Source organism: Malus domestica, chromosome 05 (assembly GCF_042453785.1).
Source record: "Malus domestica chromosome 05, GDT2T_hap1".
In the NCBI taxonomy this organism is placed as follows: Eukaryota; Viridiplantae; Streptophyta; class Magnoliopsida; order Rosales; family Rosaceae; genus Malus; species Malus domestica.
In genome coordinates, this window is record NC_091665.1 from 15,129,701 (window position 1) to 15,149,110 (window position 19,410).

Genomic DNA, 19,410 nt, shown 5'->3' on the forward strand with positions numbered 1-19,410 from the left:
ATCATGAAATACCACACCGAAATCAAATGAAATCATGAATTATAACTATCGGATAAATTAGCTTTTATTTATTTTTGGATAAATTATAATTTGTAGCTTTCACTTTATCAAATGAAATCAATTGGTTCAAAACTTGAGAAATTTCTTAATACTACATATCTCTAAATGACACGAATCTCCAAATAATTACGTACTTCTACATTTTTCCATTTTTGTTTTCGAGCCACCAAATTTTAGACAAAATTTCTTAATCCACAAAATTATTTTGTTGTCCAAATTTGTTTAAATGGTAAGAGCCATTAATTGTGTTTTCAAATTTTTTGGTACATTCCAAAAGCCACGTGTTCATCACCCAATTATGATTCATGCAACCTGCCATTTACGGTAACCTTTTCGGTAATTTCACATATCCGTCCCCGCCATCCAGGTATCAAAACGACGATCCCCAAATCCCGATCCTTTTCGTAGAACGACAAATAAATATAAAAAAACACGTAATATTCATGGGGCACGGGCACAATGTTGCCCCCAAGATAAAAGGAACAAGGCCACTGCCAAGTGCCAACTACCTCCAGTCTCTCTCCACGCGCCTCTCCCTCTCGCTCTCTCTCCCTTTCTCTCAGCCATGGCGATCACTCTCCACTTCGGCCGAATTCCACCGTGTAACGATCTCTTCCTCTCAGAGAGCCTCGCCGGGAGAGTATCTCTCAATTGCCGGAAACCCTTCACCGTCCGATGCTCCGGCGACTCCTCTTACTCCGCCGTCGAGTCCGACTTCGACGCCAAGGTCTTCCGCAAGAACCTTACTCGAAGCAAGAACTACAACCGCAGAGGCTTCGGCCACAAAGAGGTGACACTGGAGCTCATGAACCGCGAGTACACAAGTGAGTAAGCTGTAATCGGTGCAGCTACACCTCAGAATCAGTAATTAAGCAGTTAATTAGTCGATTAATTAAGTTTAATTGTTGAGTTTTGATGTTTTAAGGCGATATTATCAAGACGTTGAAGGAGAACGGGTTCGAGTACACCTGGGGAAACGTGAAGGTGAAGCTCGCGGAGGCGTACGGATTCTGTTGGGGCGTTGAGAGAGCCGTGCAGATTGCTTACGAGGCCAGAAAGCAGTTTCCCGATGATAAGATTTGGATCACCAACGAAATCATCCACAATCCAACGGTCAATAAGGTGCTTAATTTATTTTTGCAGTTGTATTTGGTTTGTCTTTATTAACGAAAAAATGTAGGATGTCCTCATGCTCCGAGCTGCTGAGTCTGCTTAACTATGGCCACGGGCAGGTGAAATTCTCCATAGCCTCTCCAGGCCAGGAAGGGGTAGATAATCGACGCTTGCCACTGGTTGCCCATTTTTTTTATAGAAAAAATAGTTAATTAATCATCTAATGGTGGATTGTGGCTAGTAGTGGATTGTCCGAGGTTAAAACGCTCCATTAGTGTAGCTTTGAGTATTAATATCGTCTGTGATAAAAAAAAAATATTAGTTAATTATTTAATTGATTGTGTTGAGATGAAATGAGCAGAGGTTGGAGGAGATGAAGGTGGAGAACATTCCGATAGAGGAAGGTCAGAAGCAGTTTGAGGTGGTGAACAAGGGCGATGTGGTCATTTTGCCTGCTTTCGGAGCCGGAGTGGATGAGATGCTGGACTTGAGTAACAGAGATGTTCAAATTGTTGACACTACTTGCCCCTGGGTTTCCAAGGTTGGCAATTTTACTTTTAGTCCGTTTAATATTTTTGGGGAAAATTTAAATTGGTTCTGATATGTTATGTTGGTGTTTTCGTGAGAAGGTTTGGAATACTGTGGAGAAGCACAAGAAAGGAGATTACACTTCGATCATTCATGGGAAATATTCTCATGAGGAGACTGTGGCCACTGCTTCTTTTGCTGGGAAGTACGTTATAGTGAAAAACATGGATGAGGTATACAATGTTTTGTACTTTCTTGTAGAACTGCTGCCGAAGTTAAAAGTTTTTACTCTTTAGCTTCAGTCGTTCTGTTTGTCAAGCTAATTAGTTATTAATGTCAAATGTATTTCAGGCAACGTATGTGTGTGACTATATTCTTGGCGGGGAACTTAATGGGTCTAGCTCAACTAAAGAGGCGTTTATGGCGGTACCGTTTTTACGTTGCTTATATCAATTCATTTGGTTGTGTGATACTATCAGGCAGTGTTGAAGTGTTTTATTGGCTTTGAATGCAGAAATTTAAAAAGGCACTCTCTCCGGGGTTTGATCCAGACAGAGACCTGGTAAAAGTTGGGATTGCAAATCAGACAACAATGCTTAAGGGGGAAACTGAAGAGATTGGTTAGTCTTTGAAGTTATGTTATGTTGGTCCATCTGCGGCGAACAGATTATTTGAGTAAATTATTGATTGCATCTGCAATCTAACAGGAAAATTAGTAGAGAAGACCATGATGCGTAAGCACGGAGTGGAAAATATAAATGACCACTTTGTGAGCTTCAACACAATATGTGATGCAACTCAGGCAAGTTCTTTCTCTAGTTCATGGTTTTTTGGGTTTGGTTTAGATTTCTATGTAGTTGGTGTGCCATGGAACAATTTGTAACCATGCTTTGCGTTTTATCTTCTTGTAAGATTGTGTTTATTATTCTAATGCCCCACCGCAGCAGCAACTTGCATACCCTTGTGAAGCTAGTTTATAGTTTTGTATACATTTTCAGAAAATTTTGAGAAACGTACACGGTGATGTATATGCTCCTTTTACAGGAGCGACAAGATGCAATGTACAAGCTCGTTGAGGAGAAGCTAGATCTTTTGTTAGTCATTGGGGGGTGGAACTCAAGTAACACCTCTCACCTACAAGAGATTGCAGAAGAACGTGGAATTCCCTCGTATTGGATTGATAGTGAGAAGAGAATAGGCCCTGGAAACAGAATAGCTTATAAGCTCAATGTGAGTCTCTGAAGCCATAGAACTGCAATTTAGTTTGTTATGGTTTACAAATTTACGTTGTTCTTCTTTCAGAAAACAATAACAGAAACAAAATTACATGTATGGTTATTTGTTGTCTTTTCGCTAAGGCTTTGTACGTATCATAACTGTCTGTTGTGTTTCTTTGGTAGCATGGCGAGTTGGTCGAGAAAGAAAACTGGCTGCCAGAAGGTCCTGTCACTATTGGAGTGACATCTGGGGCATCTACTCCAGATAAGGTAACTCTCATCCATGTGAATGTTATTTGAACCACTGAACCGCTTTTGTTTGAATTCACATTATCTACCGAAATTTTTGCTTCTTAGCTTAATAATTGATCAAATCCATTTGGGTTTCTCCCAGGTTGTTGAAGACACTCTTATCAGGGTGTTCGACCTCAAGCGTGAAGAGGTCCTGCAACTAGCGTAATCCAAGTTGGGCATCATCATCCCTACACCGTACCCGGTTATGCACGCAGCTTGCTCGTTGTCTAATCGAGCGGAAAGTCTTACTGTATCTTATGTTGCAAGGCTCCTTGTACCCTAGAAGTGTAAACTCATATACAAGTTCCACAATAACATTCTCAATGTAACCGAAGTTTTGCATATTAGATATCGTTTTCACAAGAAACTAAAGCTGAAATGATTATCAAACGGCCGCTAAAGAAAACCTAAAACAGAAAGACAATCGAAAGCACAAGTGCTCCAAACACATTCACATTTCGCCAAAGAAAGGACCATGCACAACCTTGGAAAAGGAAGCCTTATAAGTAAAAACCAAGCAAAAATAAACCTTCGAGTAAAAATAAAGCAATAATAAACCCCGTCTCGCAAGGCCATCTTTGTTTCATTTATATTTTTAATAGGCGATAAAATAATTTATTTTAAATTCATTTAAACTACGGAGGAAGAGAGATGGTTTGAACCCAAGATGGAAGAAAAACTTCCTTCCACAAGTTCATCTCTTCATCTAAGTAGTTACTTGGGGTATAAAGTACCGTGATATTCAGAACCTCACTGTGCTTCAACAGGTACTCTACCACTTTCATCTCATCTGGCTGCCGCCGGAATCCACTCATGCAAACAGTCTTGAGTCTTGACAACAAACAAATAGCCACACTCTGGTGAAATCCATTCATGTTCTACGTCATCCTCATTGTGTTGCCAAATGGATCGACCAATACATCGGAGTGCTAAGGATTTATTGAACATATGCACAAGATATTGATGTACTGATGTACGAAGTTGGGATGCTTCACGAGAAATAAAAGTACAGACGAATGAATGACTATCAAAAATCGATATTTCCAGGACATAAAAAGGCTATGATCGAGCCTCCAAGAAAACCAGTTAGAAAAGTAGGGATGGGCGATGGTTATGGCTGGCAGGAAATCGCAGTTATTTACCCATAACCGTTTAAGTTTTTACCCGCATAACCGTTTACGGGTATTTACATAAACGGGTATACCTATACCCATAACCGTTTATAAACGGTTAACCATACCCATAACCGCATACCTATTTACCCATAACCGCACATCCATTTAACCATAACCGCGTACCCGGTTACCTATTTTTAACCCGTTTACTCTTCCTTTTTTTCACCCGTCTACTTATTTTTTTTTAACAACTTAAAAATTAAAAAGAAATTTGTCATAATTTTCTTTTTCTAACAATTAAATACCGTTATAAATACATTTAACATGAATTTATTAACGGCAATATTATTTATGAATATATGTGATGTCTCCCAATTATTTGACGGTCAATCTATTGCAAGAATCATGCTTGGTTGTAGGTTAATTAATATTCTTGTATATATATATATATATATATATATATATATATATATATATATGTATGTATGTACGTAAGTACGCATCAGTCTGCTAATAACCTAATTTGATAAATATTTGGATTTTTATTTAGAAACATATGTTCATTGATCCAAGCCATTTAATTGATTTATAATTTTTGGGTCAAATATAAATTGAAAACTCAAGGCCAATTAAATATATACATATATATAGGTACGCATCCGTCGACAATAACATGTTTCTAAAAGCTCAAGGTAATCATTATCTTGAATTGGCCAAAGCTCCAAAAGACTCCAAAACAAAACTGTCGAACACTTTAATGCTTTAACATTCAATCACATATATTAAACATTGGCCCGTTCTATCAACTATATCTTTCTCTCAAGTAAGGCATATATATATATATATATATATATATATATATATATATATATATATATATATATATATATATATATATTATGGCCCTTTATAATCAAATATGTCTTAGGATACTAAACTTAGCTAGAACTTTTTTTCTTTTTTCTTTTTAGTTTTACATATATTAAAACAAATGGTTAAATGGATACCCGTTTATAACCGAGATAATACCTATAACCGCTCATTTAAATTTCACTGGTAAACGGTTATACTTATAACTGTTTATTTATCTAAACGGTTACCCATAACCGTAACCGTCAAATTTAAATGGGCAGATAACCACGGTTACCCATAACTAATGGGTATTTGCCCATCCCTAGGTAGAAGCATATACTTACCCCGAAAATAGGACCTGAAAGTGGTAGATACTTAACGTTGACAATTACAGTAAAAAGCCTGTGTACAAGATGAACATCATGATGGGCAAATTCAAAGGTTCGTCCTGCATGGTCAGCGCGTGAAGTTAATTCTGGCGTACCTTAGGGTTTTCGCAGCCTTTGACGAGTAAAATACCAACATGTTGCCATCGTAACTGAGCTTTTCAAGATTTGGAGCATCAACATCAATAGAGACTGTTTCCATATAACATTCATGAAATGTATTGAGGAAAAAACTCGATTCTAGTCTTTTCAGTTTCGTCTTAAGGTTCAAGCTCTGCGTGAATTAGCTCAAATCCCCCACCCTTTAGTGTATATATATCATGGTGTAAAAAACCAAATATGTTCTGAATCTTCTCAATAAAGCTGAAAGGGGGGGGGGGGTGAGGTAAGGTTTATGCAGTCAAGACCAAGTAACAGATATTCATACCGAGGCTTTCTCTAAAGCTCGATTGCATTACTTGAAGTCCACGCTATCAATCCAGTGCCCTGCTATCAGCTGGAGCATGTGTGAAAAGGCAGTAATATGACTGATTATAAGTAGTTAAACCCGGGAAATTAATGTTGCAATCAGCCTGGCCGACCAAAAGAAACAGGTATCAACACATTTGCACAAACAAACTGAAAGAATGCAAAGCCAAGTCAATGTAAAGAATGGTACCCTTGTCCGAATCGAACGCGGCTCAACTGTTACAATGTGCATGGTAAGTTTGATAGTTGTTGGAGAAAAAAAATTGGACATGTATAAATAAATACATACAATTGAAGAGCTTCGACTTTGCACTTGCACTGGAAACCATACTGTCAATGGTATAATGCCGGTAGGCCCGGTACGTATACATATAAAAACAAATTCAACTGCTCTGCCGACGTGTTGAATTCTGCTTCATAAATTTGTAATGAATTCTCTATTTTTGTTTGAAGTTCTGTGCAATCATTTTAAACTGGAGCGATATCTGGATTTAACTTCGGTGCTCAGAAGAACAGCTATTCCATCTTAGATGCCTCAAAGACTAGCCAACAATGCTATCTGATTGCCTGGAAAGAGGCGAGTTAACTAATTCTGGAACACGATCAAGCAAGCGGTTCATCTCCTCTGGAAACTCTCCCTTTGCTCGGTTAGTTTTTCCTCCTACGATCACTGCTGTTCCATCTTGTAAGGCCCAAATCTTTAATTTGAGCAGAGGAGAAAACAAAGAACATAAGCATATATTAATAATTTGGGGGAACAGTTTCAATAATCGCAACAATTACGTATAACAAAACCAAAGAAAGAAATATCAATGTAAGATATAGGCACCCATCTATGATACCATCCCAAACTACAAATACTTGTGCATTAGAAAATTTATGTGATCCTACTATAAAGTTCGATTATAATAGAGGCAGTGCCAATTGATGACACCAGATTACATGTAAGCCTACTTGATGAAGACAAATATAAACCATTTTTAACCTTCATCAAAATTGGGGTACATGATTTCTGGTTTATAAACACAAAACACTAACTGGTAAGACGTATAATTGAATTTTACCTGCGAATGAGAAAGAAAACTGATGCAAGTAGTGAGCATTAGAGCACCAAATCCAGCATATACAACCGGCACTCCTGGGTCAGTCTGATAAGGACACGATTTAGTTTCAAGGCAGAATGGATGCAGTTGAAGAAAATGTTTAGGCATCACCTTCAAGTCAAGACCGCTGCTCCCAATTGCATCTACAATAACAATTTTGTTGCCATCAATTTCAATTGGAAGCTTGGAACTTGGTCGTCGGATTCCAGCAAATTTTCCTTCTTGATCATACAGGACAATCGATTGTAGATCACGAGCAAGCATTGATCTGAAATTAGATAAAAGAATGTAGGTAAGCAACAACCGGAAACAATTATCTGCCAATAGAGATGTGGTCACTGCCCCTCCTTTTTTAAGGATGAAGGGGCAGGGGAAATAAGGCAACGTCTAAGCTTTAAAGGTTCTCCATCCCAGTTGAGCCTTCTGTAATTGTTCGAAACACCAACAAGAACCAATTGGGAATTTAGCTTCCATATTCAAATGGTACAAGAAAAGATATAGCTGTAGGAGAATCACTTACATTCCCTTAACATTAGGAGCATTCACATCTCCAATGGGTAAGAAGGACCCATAAAGCTTCTTGTCTCCATTGATCTTAAGAGGTGCCATCGCCAAATTAAAAGGTCCTTCATTATCCTTGAGTACTTGTAGTGCCGAAATACTCCAATCTGTCTGGTAAATCGTGATCCCTCCATACCTTAAAGGGTTATTTACACTGATTGTTTTCCTTAGTACCTCCTTACCATCAAGGTCCAATAGTGAAAGATCAGTGTAAAATTGTGATACCTGGGACACATACGAGGGGGTGAAAAGGTAAACCACCTAAGCATTTAGCAGTACTGAGCAAGCAAAATTTGGGAGATGATTACGTCATTATAAACGTTATCATTAAGAACATGCGAGATAAGGTAGCACAAAGCAAACAAAATAGAGCACATAAACATTCACCTCACCGCTGTCGTAGTAGTTCATGTAGAATTTGTTGACATGAACCTCTGCATTAAAAGCCTCAGTTGGAGTAGAGAGAAAACCGATAGGGTGCATCACATCTCCTATAACAAAATTCAAACCCTGTGGAACCGTAACTGTTCCTTTGAAGCTCCCGCTTGCACTAAGAGTTCCACCTACCATTATTAGCAGCATTGCTAGATGTACTCCAATAGGGGCAAACCGACCAGCCAGCCCCTTGAAAGCATATAAAGAAGGCCCCTTCAAAAATACCTGAAAGGATGAAGCGACCCATATTGAACACATAGCTATAAATATAAGGAGATAAAAATAATTCAGGGGGAGGAATTAACAAAAAATAAAAATTTCCTAAAAAGAGTAAACAAAGAAAGAAGAATATAAAAATATATAACCTCATATCCAGCTCCCATAAGAACAACACCCAAATCTTGAACTGATGCTCTCGGCAAAGAGTCCGAAAATTCCTGCTTGTGGATGGCCTCAGAAGATTGCATGAAGTTCCATCTGTTATTACCAATTAAATCCACCGTTAATAGGGCGGTGCGCAACTCATTTCCAGTTAGGGATCATAAAGTAAAACAAAAAACGAAAGCAAACCTTCTTGCAACCTTGACAAGGGGTATTTGTGTAGTGTAAGTGCAGGCCATTAGTGACGCACCGAGGAGAGTCAATAGTGCAAGGAAAATGGGGGATGTGAACATGTGATCAAACCCAAGGGTGAGAACCCATCTCCAAGTGAAAATTCCCAACACGGGATTACTTTCAGGGTATTTATCGAAATAGAAATCGGGGGCCTCACCTTGATCAATGAAAGTTCCTGCGGAAGTATTGCATTGACATAAGGCCTAGTTAAAATTCCATATGAAGATAAAAACATCTCTCTTTACAATACCTCATAAGAAAAAACAGGGCATTGCTTACAATTATGCGCATTCCGAAAAGGGCATTGCTTATAAACTCTAGTTTTTCATGAAAAAACAAATAAATTATCCAAAACAAATAAATCAAATTTTATTTCCACCTCACTGTTATAAGCCAGGGAAACAAGCTACCTGGATTGAAGATTAAAAAAAAACCCAAATTTAAAGCAACTACTAACAAGCATTAAGCACCAGCAAGTAACCCAATTTAGCAAACAACAAACTGAAAAAAGCCAAAAGCAAAAGTCATTACGCTGCTTACTCAAAGATAACAAAACCCAAAAACTCAACATACCCAGAGCCATAAGACCAGCAATGGCAAACATTTCTCCAATAGCCAAAGGCAGATAAGACAGAACCGAAAGAACCCTTCTCGGCAACCTTTTCATCAGAACCATCACCCCACTCCCACTCCCTGACTTCACCGAAGCTTCCTCGCCTCCGTCGGCGTCGCCACTCTTCTCCACAAGAGGCGGCGGCGCTCCTTCGGAGAGTATAATTGGCTTGGTTATGTTATTTCCTTTTTTCTTGCTCTTCTTGCTGTCTTGAGGGGTCTTCAGCCCACAAGTGGTGGTGACTGAGAGGGAGAGAGGTGGCTGCCGGAAGGAACGTCTGTGAATTTGAAAATTGTGAAAAGAGAGTGTGATGGGCTTGAAGGGGCAGTGGAGGAGAGGGGCCTTGAGAAAATGGGTTCTGGGCAGACATGATTTGGGGGCTGTGGTGGGGTTTAGAGCCACCATTGATATCAAGCTCCAAACAACTGATTCAGAGTTGAGGGGGTGGTGTAACGACCGGTACTTCTGCTAGTTTATCCCAAAAGGAGATATTTTTATACAACTAATAGTATTCTCCTCATTTTCTCATTTTGTTAATGAGATATCTTAGATTCAATTTTCGTCAAATAAGAATTTGAATCACGTCAAAACATATACATTTGCCGATTTATTTTTATATTTACTATATAAAATTTGTATTTTTTTGACATTTGAAAATTAAAATTCATTTTGTAACTATTTTCAGTTTTTAGATTTAAAGAAAATGAAAATTAAATACTTTCTTGTGCTTTCAAAATTTGATTTTGAGTTTTCACTTTTTCACTTTTTGATTTTGAGTTTTATTTTTTTTACTTTTTAAATTGAAAGTTGAAAATAGTTACAAACAATATTTTATTTTTCAAAAGGTGAAAACTGAAAATAAAGAATTAATAACTAAAAATTAAGTGGTTATCAAATGGTTCCTGAGAAACTCATTTTACATTTTATTATGAATAATGCTAGACTACATTTTGTATCACATTGGTGTACCATCTAAAATGACAAGTAATGTGTATATGTTTTGTCAATGAATGATTATGATTGGATGTTGATGAATCATTTATCATATCATATGATTACTAATGTGGTGTAATTATGTAGCCTTCCGAGCTTTACTTTGTTATTATGTGGTTTTTTATCTATATGCATAAGATATGACAACCCGTTCCTAAATTTACGTTTTTATGTATTTTAATCGAGTGAATTTACGAAAATGCTCTAGAGGTAAGGACTTTGACTTCCGTTGACCATCGTCTAGAAAAATGTTTTACTTATTCTTTTAGCGTATTTGCGTAGTACTCGTTGGTACGAACGCATAAGAGAAAGCCATTTGCGCGTCCGGATTATAACGGTATAGTTACAGACGTTTGAATTTAGTTATTTATATTTTAGATTATAAATTATTTGAATTCCCACCTTGTGGGATGAGGCCCAATCAGATTTTGTTCAAGGACCAATTAGATTAGAGTTTAAGGGACCAATCAGAAATTGAGAACAAGAGAGAGAGAGAAGCTGTCAACTCCCCCAAAACTACGACCTCCCATTTTTCGATGCTGATTCTGGCCAACTCCGGTCGAATTTTTCGACGCCACCACTACCATCTTGAAGCTCTCACTCCCCTCTACAAGACATAACCAATGATAGGGGCGTTGGAACACCGGAGAAGTCTAATCGACGAACACCCGTCCTATCCTAGGTTGCAATAGGCAACTAGGACTTGTATGTGATGCGCCTAGCGCCAGTCTTCATGTGATTGTAGTAATAGAGCGTATATTATGATTACACCCAGTCCTGTTCATATCAAAATCCCTCTGCATGAACTCGTGTGTTAGCATAGATTGATGAGCACTTGATTTTCTTATGCCACAGTTGAGATATTATGATTTGTGTATTTTTGGAATTATTGTTGATTTATATTTGATTTCATACTTATACGTAGTATGATTTTTTGGAAATTATACATGTTTTATGACGAGGGTTAGTATGTTCAAAAAATAAATGTGTTTTATAAACCTTTGTTTTTGCCCACTCACACCTTCTATTTTTTGTCCCTCTAGGACTTGGTTAGCTGAATTCTCTATGGCGTAAGAGGGACCTTTGGCGATTCTGACATTCCCCTAAATAAATGTACGAGCTTATTTCCGATTGTGTAATAAGTACCTTAACTAGATTCGACCGCTCTACTTATGTCGTACTGTCATCTATGCTCTGACCACTTATGTTTTATGGGTTCTTCCCACTACTGCACACTCTCTTTATTAGATTAAATAAATGCTAGCTTTGGTTTAAATTTATTCATATTTTATATGCCACCTTTCTTTTGGCAACGTCATCTTCGAGTGTCGGCCAGCATACCTCAACTCTGGTCAGGGTGTGTCATATATATATATATATATATGCATATATTGAGCTTATGGTAGTAATATATACATTTGAATGTGTATATATGTGTGTGTTAGGGGTAATAATATGTGCAATAATTATATTTTCATTGTAATTAAGGTGAGTAATAACATTTATTGATTTTATTTTGAATATTGTGGTACAAATTGTAAATATTTTGTAATAATAGGTCAATTACTTCTATACTTGGCAGTCATTTTTAAACTTGGGTTTTGTTTGGATGTTTTATAACTAGGTGGGTTTTTGTCTAGGAAATAAGAGTTGTAAGGGTTTATATCTAAAGAACCCTAAAATTAAAGTTCAAGAGAAAAATTGGCCAACTATAAAAATTCACGGAGTAATCAGATAAAATTAAAGTTTATGGGGGAAATTGGTCAATTATAATAGTTTAGAGTGATGGCTAAAATTCAAGTTCATCAAGGAAATTGGTAACTCCATTTAAGTTCAGGGAGAAAGTAATCATGCATATACACCGTAGTGGTTCAATTCTCACTGGTCTTATTCCTTCCTAACAATTAACAATTTGACCTACTAATGCTATTGTTTGTCAAAAAATAAAAAGAATAAAAATAACAAGTAGTTTATAGATTTCTTGCACTAAACTTTGGGATGAGTTCGTTCTCCTACTTGCAAAATAACATATTTTTCTTATAGTTATATCATAGTCAGAATTGTTCAAACTTCTTAATCTTCGATTATTTGAAGATCATCATTATAAAAAATCGAAGTATCAAATAAATTGATAATTTATTATTAATATGTTATGTGGTACCTACATTGTTGATTTATTTAATACATACAAAGCAAGGAGTTAAACAATAGAATCCCTAGCTTTGGCCTATCATCTGACATGTGCACAAATTCAAATCCCATAAGCAATATGTAAAGGGACACTAAAAACCTGTACCAATGTAACGTACAATATTGTAAATTACACTGAGAGGAGGGAAAGGGTTTAGGCTTGAGACGCAATGAGTTGAAGTGGAAGAACCTAACCACTAGAGCAATTCACTTGCAAACATAATCAAATTTAATGTACCAGTTTTTTATGTCGTTTAATGTTCCCATTGAGGACATCCCAAATGACTACAATCAACCAAGACCACAAGCTCCAAACCAAAACCTTCTCCACCAAATCATTCTTTCTCTCCCTTGGCAAATAGGGATGCAACATCACAAGAATTGCAATAATTGGTAACACTCTTGTCATAAAAACTTCCATGGTACGTCGACCAAACCGAAATAGAGCTCCAATCGTAGCAAATACACGTTGAACAAAACATTTCACTTCGAGACTTAAGGCAGTGCCGGCAGTGCCAACGGTTGCAGACCATGATCCCGGACGTGAGACACCATGTGATTTGGTCCCTTTTCCATAGAGAGGGACTAATTTTTCATCCTCTATAACCGCCTTGCAAACCCAACAGTTGGAATTTGAATTCCATTTGTTAAGCCATTTGTTCAAACAACACCAACAATAAAGGTGGCCACAAAGTGTGACAATTGGGTCTCGGGCTAATTCGGAGCAAATTTTGCATTCAAACGGAGATTTTGGATTCGATTGTATTTTCGATTTTCCGCAAGAAAAGATGAGTTGGCTGAATTCTATGCCAGTTCTACAAATTGGGCACTCATTGTTGGAATGTGCCTTGAAAAGCCATTTCATCATACAACTCCAGCAGTAGAGGTGGCCACAGGGTGTTATAACAGGGTCTTGCGCTAAAGCCAAGCAGATGTTGCATTCAAAACCACAAACATCATCACGTCCAATATCCATGAGAGCTCTTCAAGATCCTAAACCCCATCGATGGCCAAAATTAAAAGTTTAATTAGATACAACAAAAAACATAGGAATTTAATGTAGTATTTCAAAGCGTTGCAATGATTATAATTAATAAAAATACATGAATATATAACTTTGTAGGATAAATGAGAAAATACAACAAATTAGTTAAGTATATATCATAAAATAACTATAATGAATTAGGTTTTTCTGTAATGAGCTCACCTTAATTCTCAAGAAGGTATGGGACTGGTTCTGAGTTCTGGCTCCTGAGATTGAAGCTCGTGTGTCCCTCGACTGTTCAGGTGCTGCTGGAAAGGAGAGAGTCATGTTCTTAAGGTCTGCTAGGTAACGTTTTCAGTTTTAAACAAAATTTAAAAACAGGTAACTATAGTTTGGTTTTTTATTTTTCCTAATGATAGGGAAAAAAACAGCAACGATTCGGAAACGGTTTTTTAAACAAAAACTGTTTTTCCTTTTTTTTTTCTCAACAAAAAAACACACCTAAACCTCTAGAAAAACGCATAAGCTCCTATTTTTGTTTCCTTCATAAAATGCAAGTATGATATATAGTTCCAAATCTTGTTAACTGTTATAGTTTCTATTTTGAGTAATATATACAGTTATTTATGCGAGGAAGGTAAATTTTAAGAGTTTATCAACAAAACATAGTTAAAAGAACATGTACGTAGGATGTTGACGTAGCCCTCCCCTTCCTATTCCCATCCATTTTCCTCCCCTCCTCTCACACTTTGCTATTTGTAAATGCAATTTCTAAAATTCAATCTCAATTAGCTAACCTCACTACCCTTGTGTCACAGGTTGTGGATGGATCTAAAACACAAAATGCAGCCATATGTGGAGTGTGTTTGATGCAAGGACATCTCAATGACCAATGCCCTCAATTGATTGAAAATGGAGGATGGGAAACTGCCCATGCCGTGGGTTATCAAGGACCAAATCAGCAACGTAATGTCCCCTACTCCAACACTTACAATCCGGGGTGGAGAGATCATTCGAATTTCAAGTGGAGAGAGCCACAACAACCTGCCCAACAAGGGGGATTTCGACAAACACCACCTGGGATGTTTCCAAGGCCATATGCACCACCACAACCTCCATCATAATCTGCCCAAACCAATTCAAGTTCGTCTTTGGATAATGATACACTTCTTAAATTACTAACCTCCTTGACTCAGGGCCAACAAAATCAAGCTAAGGAGATGAATGAAGTCAAGAAGCAAATTGCGCAGATGGCGGAGTTTATGGGGCAGTTTCGAGAAGAAGGAAAACTTCCTAGCTCCACCATTGTCAATCCAAAAGGGGACTTTGAATCTGCCAAAGCAATCACTTTGAGAAGTGGAAAAAATGTGGGAACTGATCCCAACCATCTAAATCAGCCCAAAAAGAGGACGAGAAGTTGCAAATCGAAGAGGAGGAGCAAGAGAAGGCCATGGCAAGGACGGAAACAACCTTGCCGCAGCCTTCTACACTCCATAATCCATCCAATCTGTCCAACAAAGGTAAGGTAGGTCTAATTTCGGTTAATTCTAACCCTATTCCACCTAATGTACCTTTCCCTCGTAGATTCATGCAAACAAAGAAGGAAGAAAGTGACAAAGACATTATTGAGACATTTAGGAAGGTACAAGTCAATATCCCGCTCTTGGATGCAATCAAACATGTCCCGAAGTATGCCAAATTCTTGAAGGAGCTGTGCACCACAAGAAAGAGAATTTCGAACAAGGAGGTGGTAAGAGTAGGTGAGAATGTTTTAGCCGTCTTGCAACGTAAACTGCCCCCTAAATGCAAAGATTCGGGTAGTTTTACAATTCCTTGTGTTATAAGCAATACTCGCTTTGAACATGCCATGTTAGACTTAGGTGCATCTATTAACGTCATGCCCTATTCAATTTATGCATCTATGAACTTAGGTGAGCTGAAAAATGATGGGGTAATTATTCAATTAGCCGATAGATTTAATGCCTATCCAAAAGGAGTTTTGGAGGATGTTTTAGTGTAGGTTAATCACTTGATCTTTCCGGCTGATTTCTATGTGCTTGAGATGGAAGATTCGGCTCATTCTTCCTCATTGCCTATTATACTTGGAAGGCCATTCATGAAAACAGCCCGCACCAAGATAGATGTATTCAAAGGGATGTTATCCATGGAATTTGATGGGGAAGTCATTGATTTCAATCTTTCTGAAACTGTTAAGTATCCTAGTGATGATCATCCGTGTTTTTCTATTGATATAATTGATTCTTTGGCGCAGGAATATCTTGAAGATTTGAATGAGGATGCACTTGAAAAGGCCATTACAAAGGGAGTAGGACTCAAAAACAAAGGGGTAGGGGTTGTCCATGCTCACGACAAGGAAGAAAACAACCTTGCCGTGCCTTCTAATGAGGAATTGGTCGAAGTTGTTGCTGCCCTTGAATCAATTCCAAAGCATGTTGGTAAGCCTTCCGAACCAATTTCAATTCCTATTTCTACTAATAAAATGTTACCTTCAGTTGTGCAGCCACCTTCCCTTGAACTTAAACCATTACCAAGCCATTTGAAGTATGTTTTCTTAGGAGAACAAGAGACTTTGCCCGTCATAGTGTCTTCCACACTCACGACACAAGAGGAAGAGAAGTTGGTGAGGGTGTTGAGGGAGTACAAAATATTTATTGGATGGAGCTTGGCCGACATCAAAGGTATAAGTCCTACAACTTGTATGCATCGCATACTCTTGGAGGAAGGAGCTAAACCATCACGTGACGCTCAACGCCGACTCAACCCTCAAATGATGGAAGTTGTGAAAAAGGAGATAATCAAGCTACTTGATTATGGAGTTATCTATCCAATTTCTGATAGTCAATGGGTTTCGCTGGTCCAAGTAGTTCCCAAGAAATCTGGAGTCAACGTGGTGAAGAATGAAGAGAATGAGCTTGTGCCTGCACGTATTCAAACCGGTTGGAGAGTTTGCATCGATGATAGGAAGCTCAACACCACCATAAGGAATGATCATTTCCCTTTGCCATTCATTGACCAAATGCTTGAAAGGTTAGCTGGTTATGCATTTTATTGTTTTCTTGATGGTTATTCCAGTTATAATTAGATTGTCATAGCCCCAGAGGATCAAGAAAATACCACTTTCACTTGCCCATTTGGTACATTTGCTTATCATCGTATGCCATTTGGTTTATGCAATGCACCAGCCACATTCCAAAGATGCATGGTGTGTATATTTTCAGATTATGTTAAAAAGATCATTGAGGTCTTTATGGATGATTTTAGTGTATTTGGTAAGTCCTTTGATGATTGTTTGGATAATCTGACCTTGATCTTGAAAAGATGTGTTGAAACTAACCTTGTTTTAAATTGGGAGAAATGTCATTTTATGGTAAAACAAGGCATAGTTTTAGGTCACATAATCTTTGAAAAAGGAATTGAGGTTGATAAGTCAAAAATAGATCTTGTACACTACTTACCCTCTCCTACTTCGGTGAGAGAGTTCGTTCTTTTCTTGGTCATGCAGGATTTTATAGGCGATTTATCAAGGATTTTTCAAAGATTGCACAACCCCTATGCTGTCTCCTTAAAAAAGAAGTGGCTTTTGAGTTCAACGAGGAATATGAGAAAGCTTTCAAACACCTCAAGAACATGCTTACTTCGACCCCCATCATCATTCCACCAGATTGGAGCCTTCCTTTTGAACTAATGTGTGATGCATCCGATTATGCAATTAGAGCTGTTTTAGGCCAAAGGAAGAACAAGTAGTCACATGTCATCTATTATGCTTCCTGGACCTTGAATGATGCCCAATTAAACTACTCTACCACTAAAAAAAACTTCTTGCTGTTGTGTTTGCGTTAGATAAGTTTCGTTCTTATTTAATTGGCACTAAAGTTATTGTTTTCGTTGATCATGCAGCTTTGAAGTATTTGCTTACAAAAAAAGATGCTAAACCAAGGCTCATTCGATGGATGCTTCTTCTCCAAGAGTTCGACATTGAAATTAGTGACAAGAAAGGGAGTGAAAATGTGGTGGCTGATCACTTGAGTCGAATGGTGCATGAAGATCATGCCAATGTCGTGCCTATCCAAGACACATTCCTAGATGAGCAATTGCTGTCCATTAAGGTAAGTGAACCTTGGTATACTGATTTGGTGAATTATTTAGTGTCTAAACAAGTTCCAAGTGACCTAAACAAGCACCAAAGTGATAAACTAAAAAAAATGCACGTTTTTATGTTTGGGATGACCCCTATTTGTGGAAATATTGCTCTGATCAGGTTGTACGTAGGTGTGTACATGAGTCTGAATTTCATTCAATTTTAACTTTTTGTCACACATATGCATGTGGTGGTCATTTTGGCACACAACACACAGCGCATAAAGTTTTGGAATGTAGATTTTATTGGCCTACTATCTTTAAGGATGCTAGAACCTTTTGTATGACTTGTGATCGTTGCCAAAGAATAGGAAATATAGGTCAAATAGACCAAATTCCGCAAACATCCATACTTGCTGTTGAAATCTTTGATGTTTGGGGCATTGATTTCATCGGTCCTTTTCTTTCCTCACATGGTTTCCTTTATATTTTGCTTGCTGTGGATTATGTGTCGAAATGGGTGGAAGTAAAAGCCACCCGTACTAATGATTCTAAAGTGGTTGCATATTTTAGGAATTGAACAGACAATGCATTGCAACCAAATTATTCTTCTCAAGTTCCCTATATGAACAACATGATAAAGATACATTTAAAGATCATTAAGTTCCATGGAAATCATAAGCATTGACAAGGCTATCGTAACTATGAACTGCATGATACTCCAACCAAGAATCTACTTAACACGATTGTGACTAGCAATCTTCACTACTTTTAATGATAAGTTCCTAACGATTAGGTGAAAGTCTTTTATAATTTAGCATCAGATTCATGTATGCAAACTAAGTGTGCACCCTTAATCAACAAACAAGAATAAGTTCTCAATCAAATAGATAAGTAAATCACATTCATGTTTTACGAAACAATAACTGAAGGTAATCAATTCATATTAAACATATATCCATGGCTTCGAATTCACCTCTAACTAATAAGAAAAATTAGTCACACATGTTCATGGCAATTGAAAAGCAAATTGAAATAAACATTGAAATTAAAACAAGGGAAGAAAGAACTCTTAGAACTCCAATGGTTGCAGGTGGCTTGTGCACAAGGTCCTTGCTCTAATGGAAGGCATAACAAGCTTATCTTCTTCTCCTAAGGGTGCGGCAAAGGTGTAGAATGGTGTGTTTCTGTGGCTAAGAGGGTTTTAGAAGTATATGGGGGGGGGGGTGGTGGTCGAAATTATGGCTGAAAACATATATTTATAGGCCAGGGTTTGGTTTAATTTCTTGAGGAAAAGGCTTAGGGTTTTCGTACAAGGCTTGGCCCAATCCAAGGGGGAAATAACTAGGGTTTCTAGCAGATTTTAGGGTTTCTAGAAGGGTTTGGGGCACCACTTTTGTAGGGCTTCTAGAAAAAGTGTGTTGTGGCTGATTTCTAACATTCTAGAAGAGTTTGGGGCGCCACCTTTCTAGGGTTTCTAGAAAGGTGGGTGCGGCACATGTATAAGAGAATATATATGCCTTCTAGAAGGGTTTTAGGTCCCCTTACAGCTGATTACTCATCTTCCAAGTCTTAAATTAATTTCTCCATCTCTTTAGCACATTCCTCGCTTCATTTGATCTTCAAAAAAGTCCATTCCTTGTGCCCCACATGTATGCAATCCATTCCAGCCCAAAATTGCTCTAAAATGCTTCAAAATGCACTTTCTTGCAAACTTTGCCAATTAGACCTACAAACAAACGAAAATAGCTTAAATCACTAGAACAAACACAAACTAACTATGA

At 37.7% G+C, this 19,410-nt stretch overlaps 4 protein-coding genes across 4 annotated transcripts; 3 read left to right on the top strand and 1 right to left on the bottom strand.

The window, feature by feature from the left end:
• Positions 1-487: 487 nt before the first annotated feature.
• LOC103425754 (4-hydroxy-3-methylbut-2-enyl diphosphate reductase, chloroplastic) lies at positions 488-3,579 on the top strand. The gene is made up of 10 exons (XM_070823022.1): positions 488-884; positions 986-1,182; positions 1,535-1,714; positions 1,803-1,934; positions 2,053-2,127; positions 2,216-2,321; positions 2,409-2,503; positions 2,746-2,931; positions 3,102-3,188; positions 3,313-3,579. The coding sequence occupies exons 1-10, from the start codon at positions 626-628 to the stop codon at positions 3,376-3,378; spliced, it is 1,383 nt and encodes a 460-aa protein (XP_070679123.1). The 5' UTR covers positions 488-625; the 3' UTR covers positions 3,379-3,579.
• A 2,625-nt stretch (positions 3,580-6,204) lies between these two features.
• Positions 6,205-9,859, bottom strand: LOC103425764 (cytochrome c biogenesis protein CCS1, chloroplastic). Its single transcript, XM_008363867.4, has 8 exons — positions 9,321-9,859; positions 8,703-8,922; positions 8,498-8,609; positions 8,085-8,357; positions 7,657-7,922; positions 7,248-7,404; positions 7,098-7,181; positions 6,205-6,731 (listed from the first exon to the last, which is right to left on the bottom strand). The coding sequence occupies exons 1-8, from the start codon at positions 9,763-9,765 to the stop codon at positions 6,576-6,578; spliced, it is 1,713 nt and encodes a 570-aa protein (XP_008362089.1). The 5' UTR covers positions 9,766-9,859; the 3' UTR covers positions 6,205-6,575.
• A 4,581-nt stretch (positions 9,860-14,440) lies between these two features.
• Positions 14,441-15,548, top strand: LOC139196079 (uncharacterized). Its single transcript, XM_070821742.1, has 3 exons — positions 14,441-14,671; positions 14,725-15,053; positions 15,113-15,548. Exons 1-3 carry the CDS (start codon positions 14,441-14,443, stop codon positions 15,546-15,548), a joined length of 996 nt encoding a protein of 331 aa, XP_070677843.1.
• Positions 15,549-15,590: 42 nt separating this feature from the next.
• On the top strand, positions 15,591-18,206 carry LOC139196080 (uncharacterized). Its single transcript, XM_070821743.1, has 4 exons — positions 15,591-16,611; positions 16,768-16,818; positions 17,447-17,655; positions 17,952-18,206. The coding sequence occupies exons 1-4, from the start codon at positions 15,591-15,593 to the stop codon at positions 18,204-18,206; spliced, it is 1,536 nt and encodes a 511-aa protein (XP_070677844.1).
• Positions 18,207-19,410: the final 1,204 nt, after the last annotated feature.

Bases quoted from the DNA above. Each gene is read 5' to 3' on its own strand.
- LOC103425754 (XM_070823022.1), top strand. From the start codon at position 626: ATGGCGATCACTCTCCACTTCGGCCGAATTCCACCGTGTAACGATCTC. The intron at 1,935-2,052 runs GTATACAATGTT...AATGTATTTCAG, and splicing joins TAGTGAAAAACATGGATGAG to GCAACGTATGTGTGTGACTA. The intron at 3,189-3,312 runs GTAACTCTCATC...GGTTTCTCCCAG, and splicing joins GGGCATCTACTCCAGATAAG to GTTGTTGAAGACACTCTTAT.
- LOC103425764 (XM_008363867.4), bottom strand. From the start codon at position 9,765: ATGGTGGCTCTAAACCCCACCACAGCCCCCAAATCATGTCTGCCCAGA. The intron at 8,358-8,497 runs GTTATATATTTT...TCATCCTTTCAG, and splicing joins TTATGGGAGCTGGATATGAG to GTATTTTTGAAGGGGCCTTC. The intron at 7,405-7,656 runs GTAAGTGATTCT...ATCTAATTTCAG, and splicing joins GCTCCTAATGTTAAGGGAAT to ATCAATGCTTGCTCGTGATC.
- LOC139196079 (XM_070821742.1), top strand. From the start codon at position 14,441: ATGGAGGATGGGAAACTGCCCATGCCGTGGGTTATCAAGGACCAAATC. The intron at 14,672-14,724 runs GTTCGTCTTTGG...TCCTTGACTCAG, and splicing joins ATCTGCCCAAACCAATTCAA to GGCCAACAAAATCAAGCTAA. The intron at 15,054-15,112 runs GTAGGTCTAATT...TTTCCCTCGTAG, and splicing joins ATCTGTCCAACAAAGGTAAG to ATTCATGCAAACAAAGAAGG.
- LOC139196080 (XM_070821743.1), top strand. From the start codon at position 15,591: ATGGAAGATTCGGCTCATTCTTCCTCATTGCCTATTATACTTGGAAGG. The intron at 16,612-16,767 runs GTTATTCCAGTT...GTATATTTTCAG, and splicing joins ATTTTATTGTTTTCTTGATG to ATTATGTTAAAAAGATCATT. The intron at 17,656-17,951 runs GTAAGTGAACCT...ACTATCTTTAAG, and splicing joins AGCAATTGCTGTCCATTAAG to GATGCTAGAACCTTTTGTAT.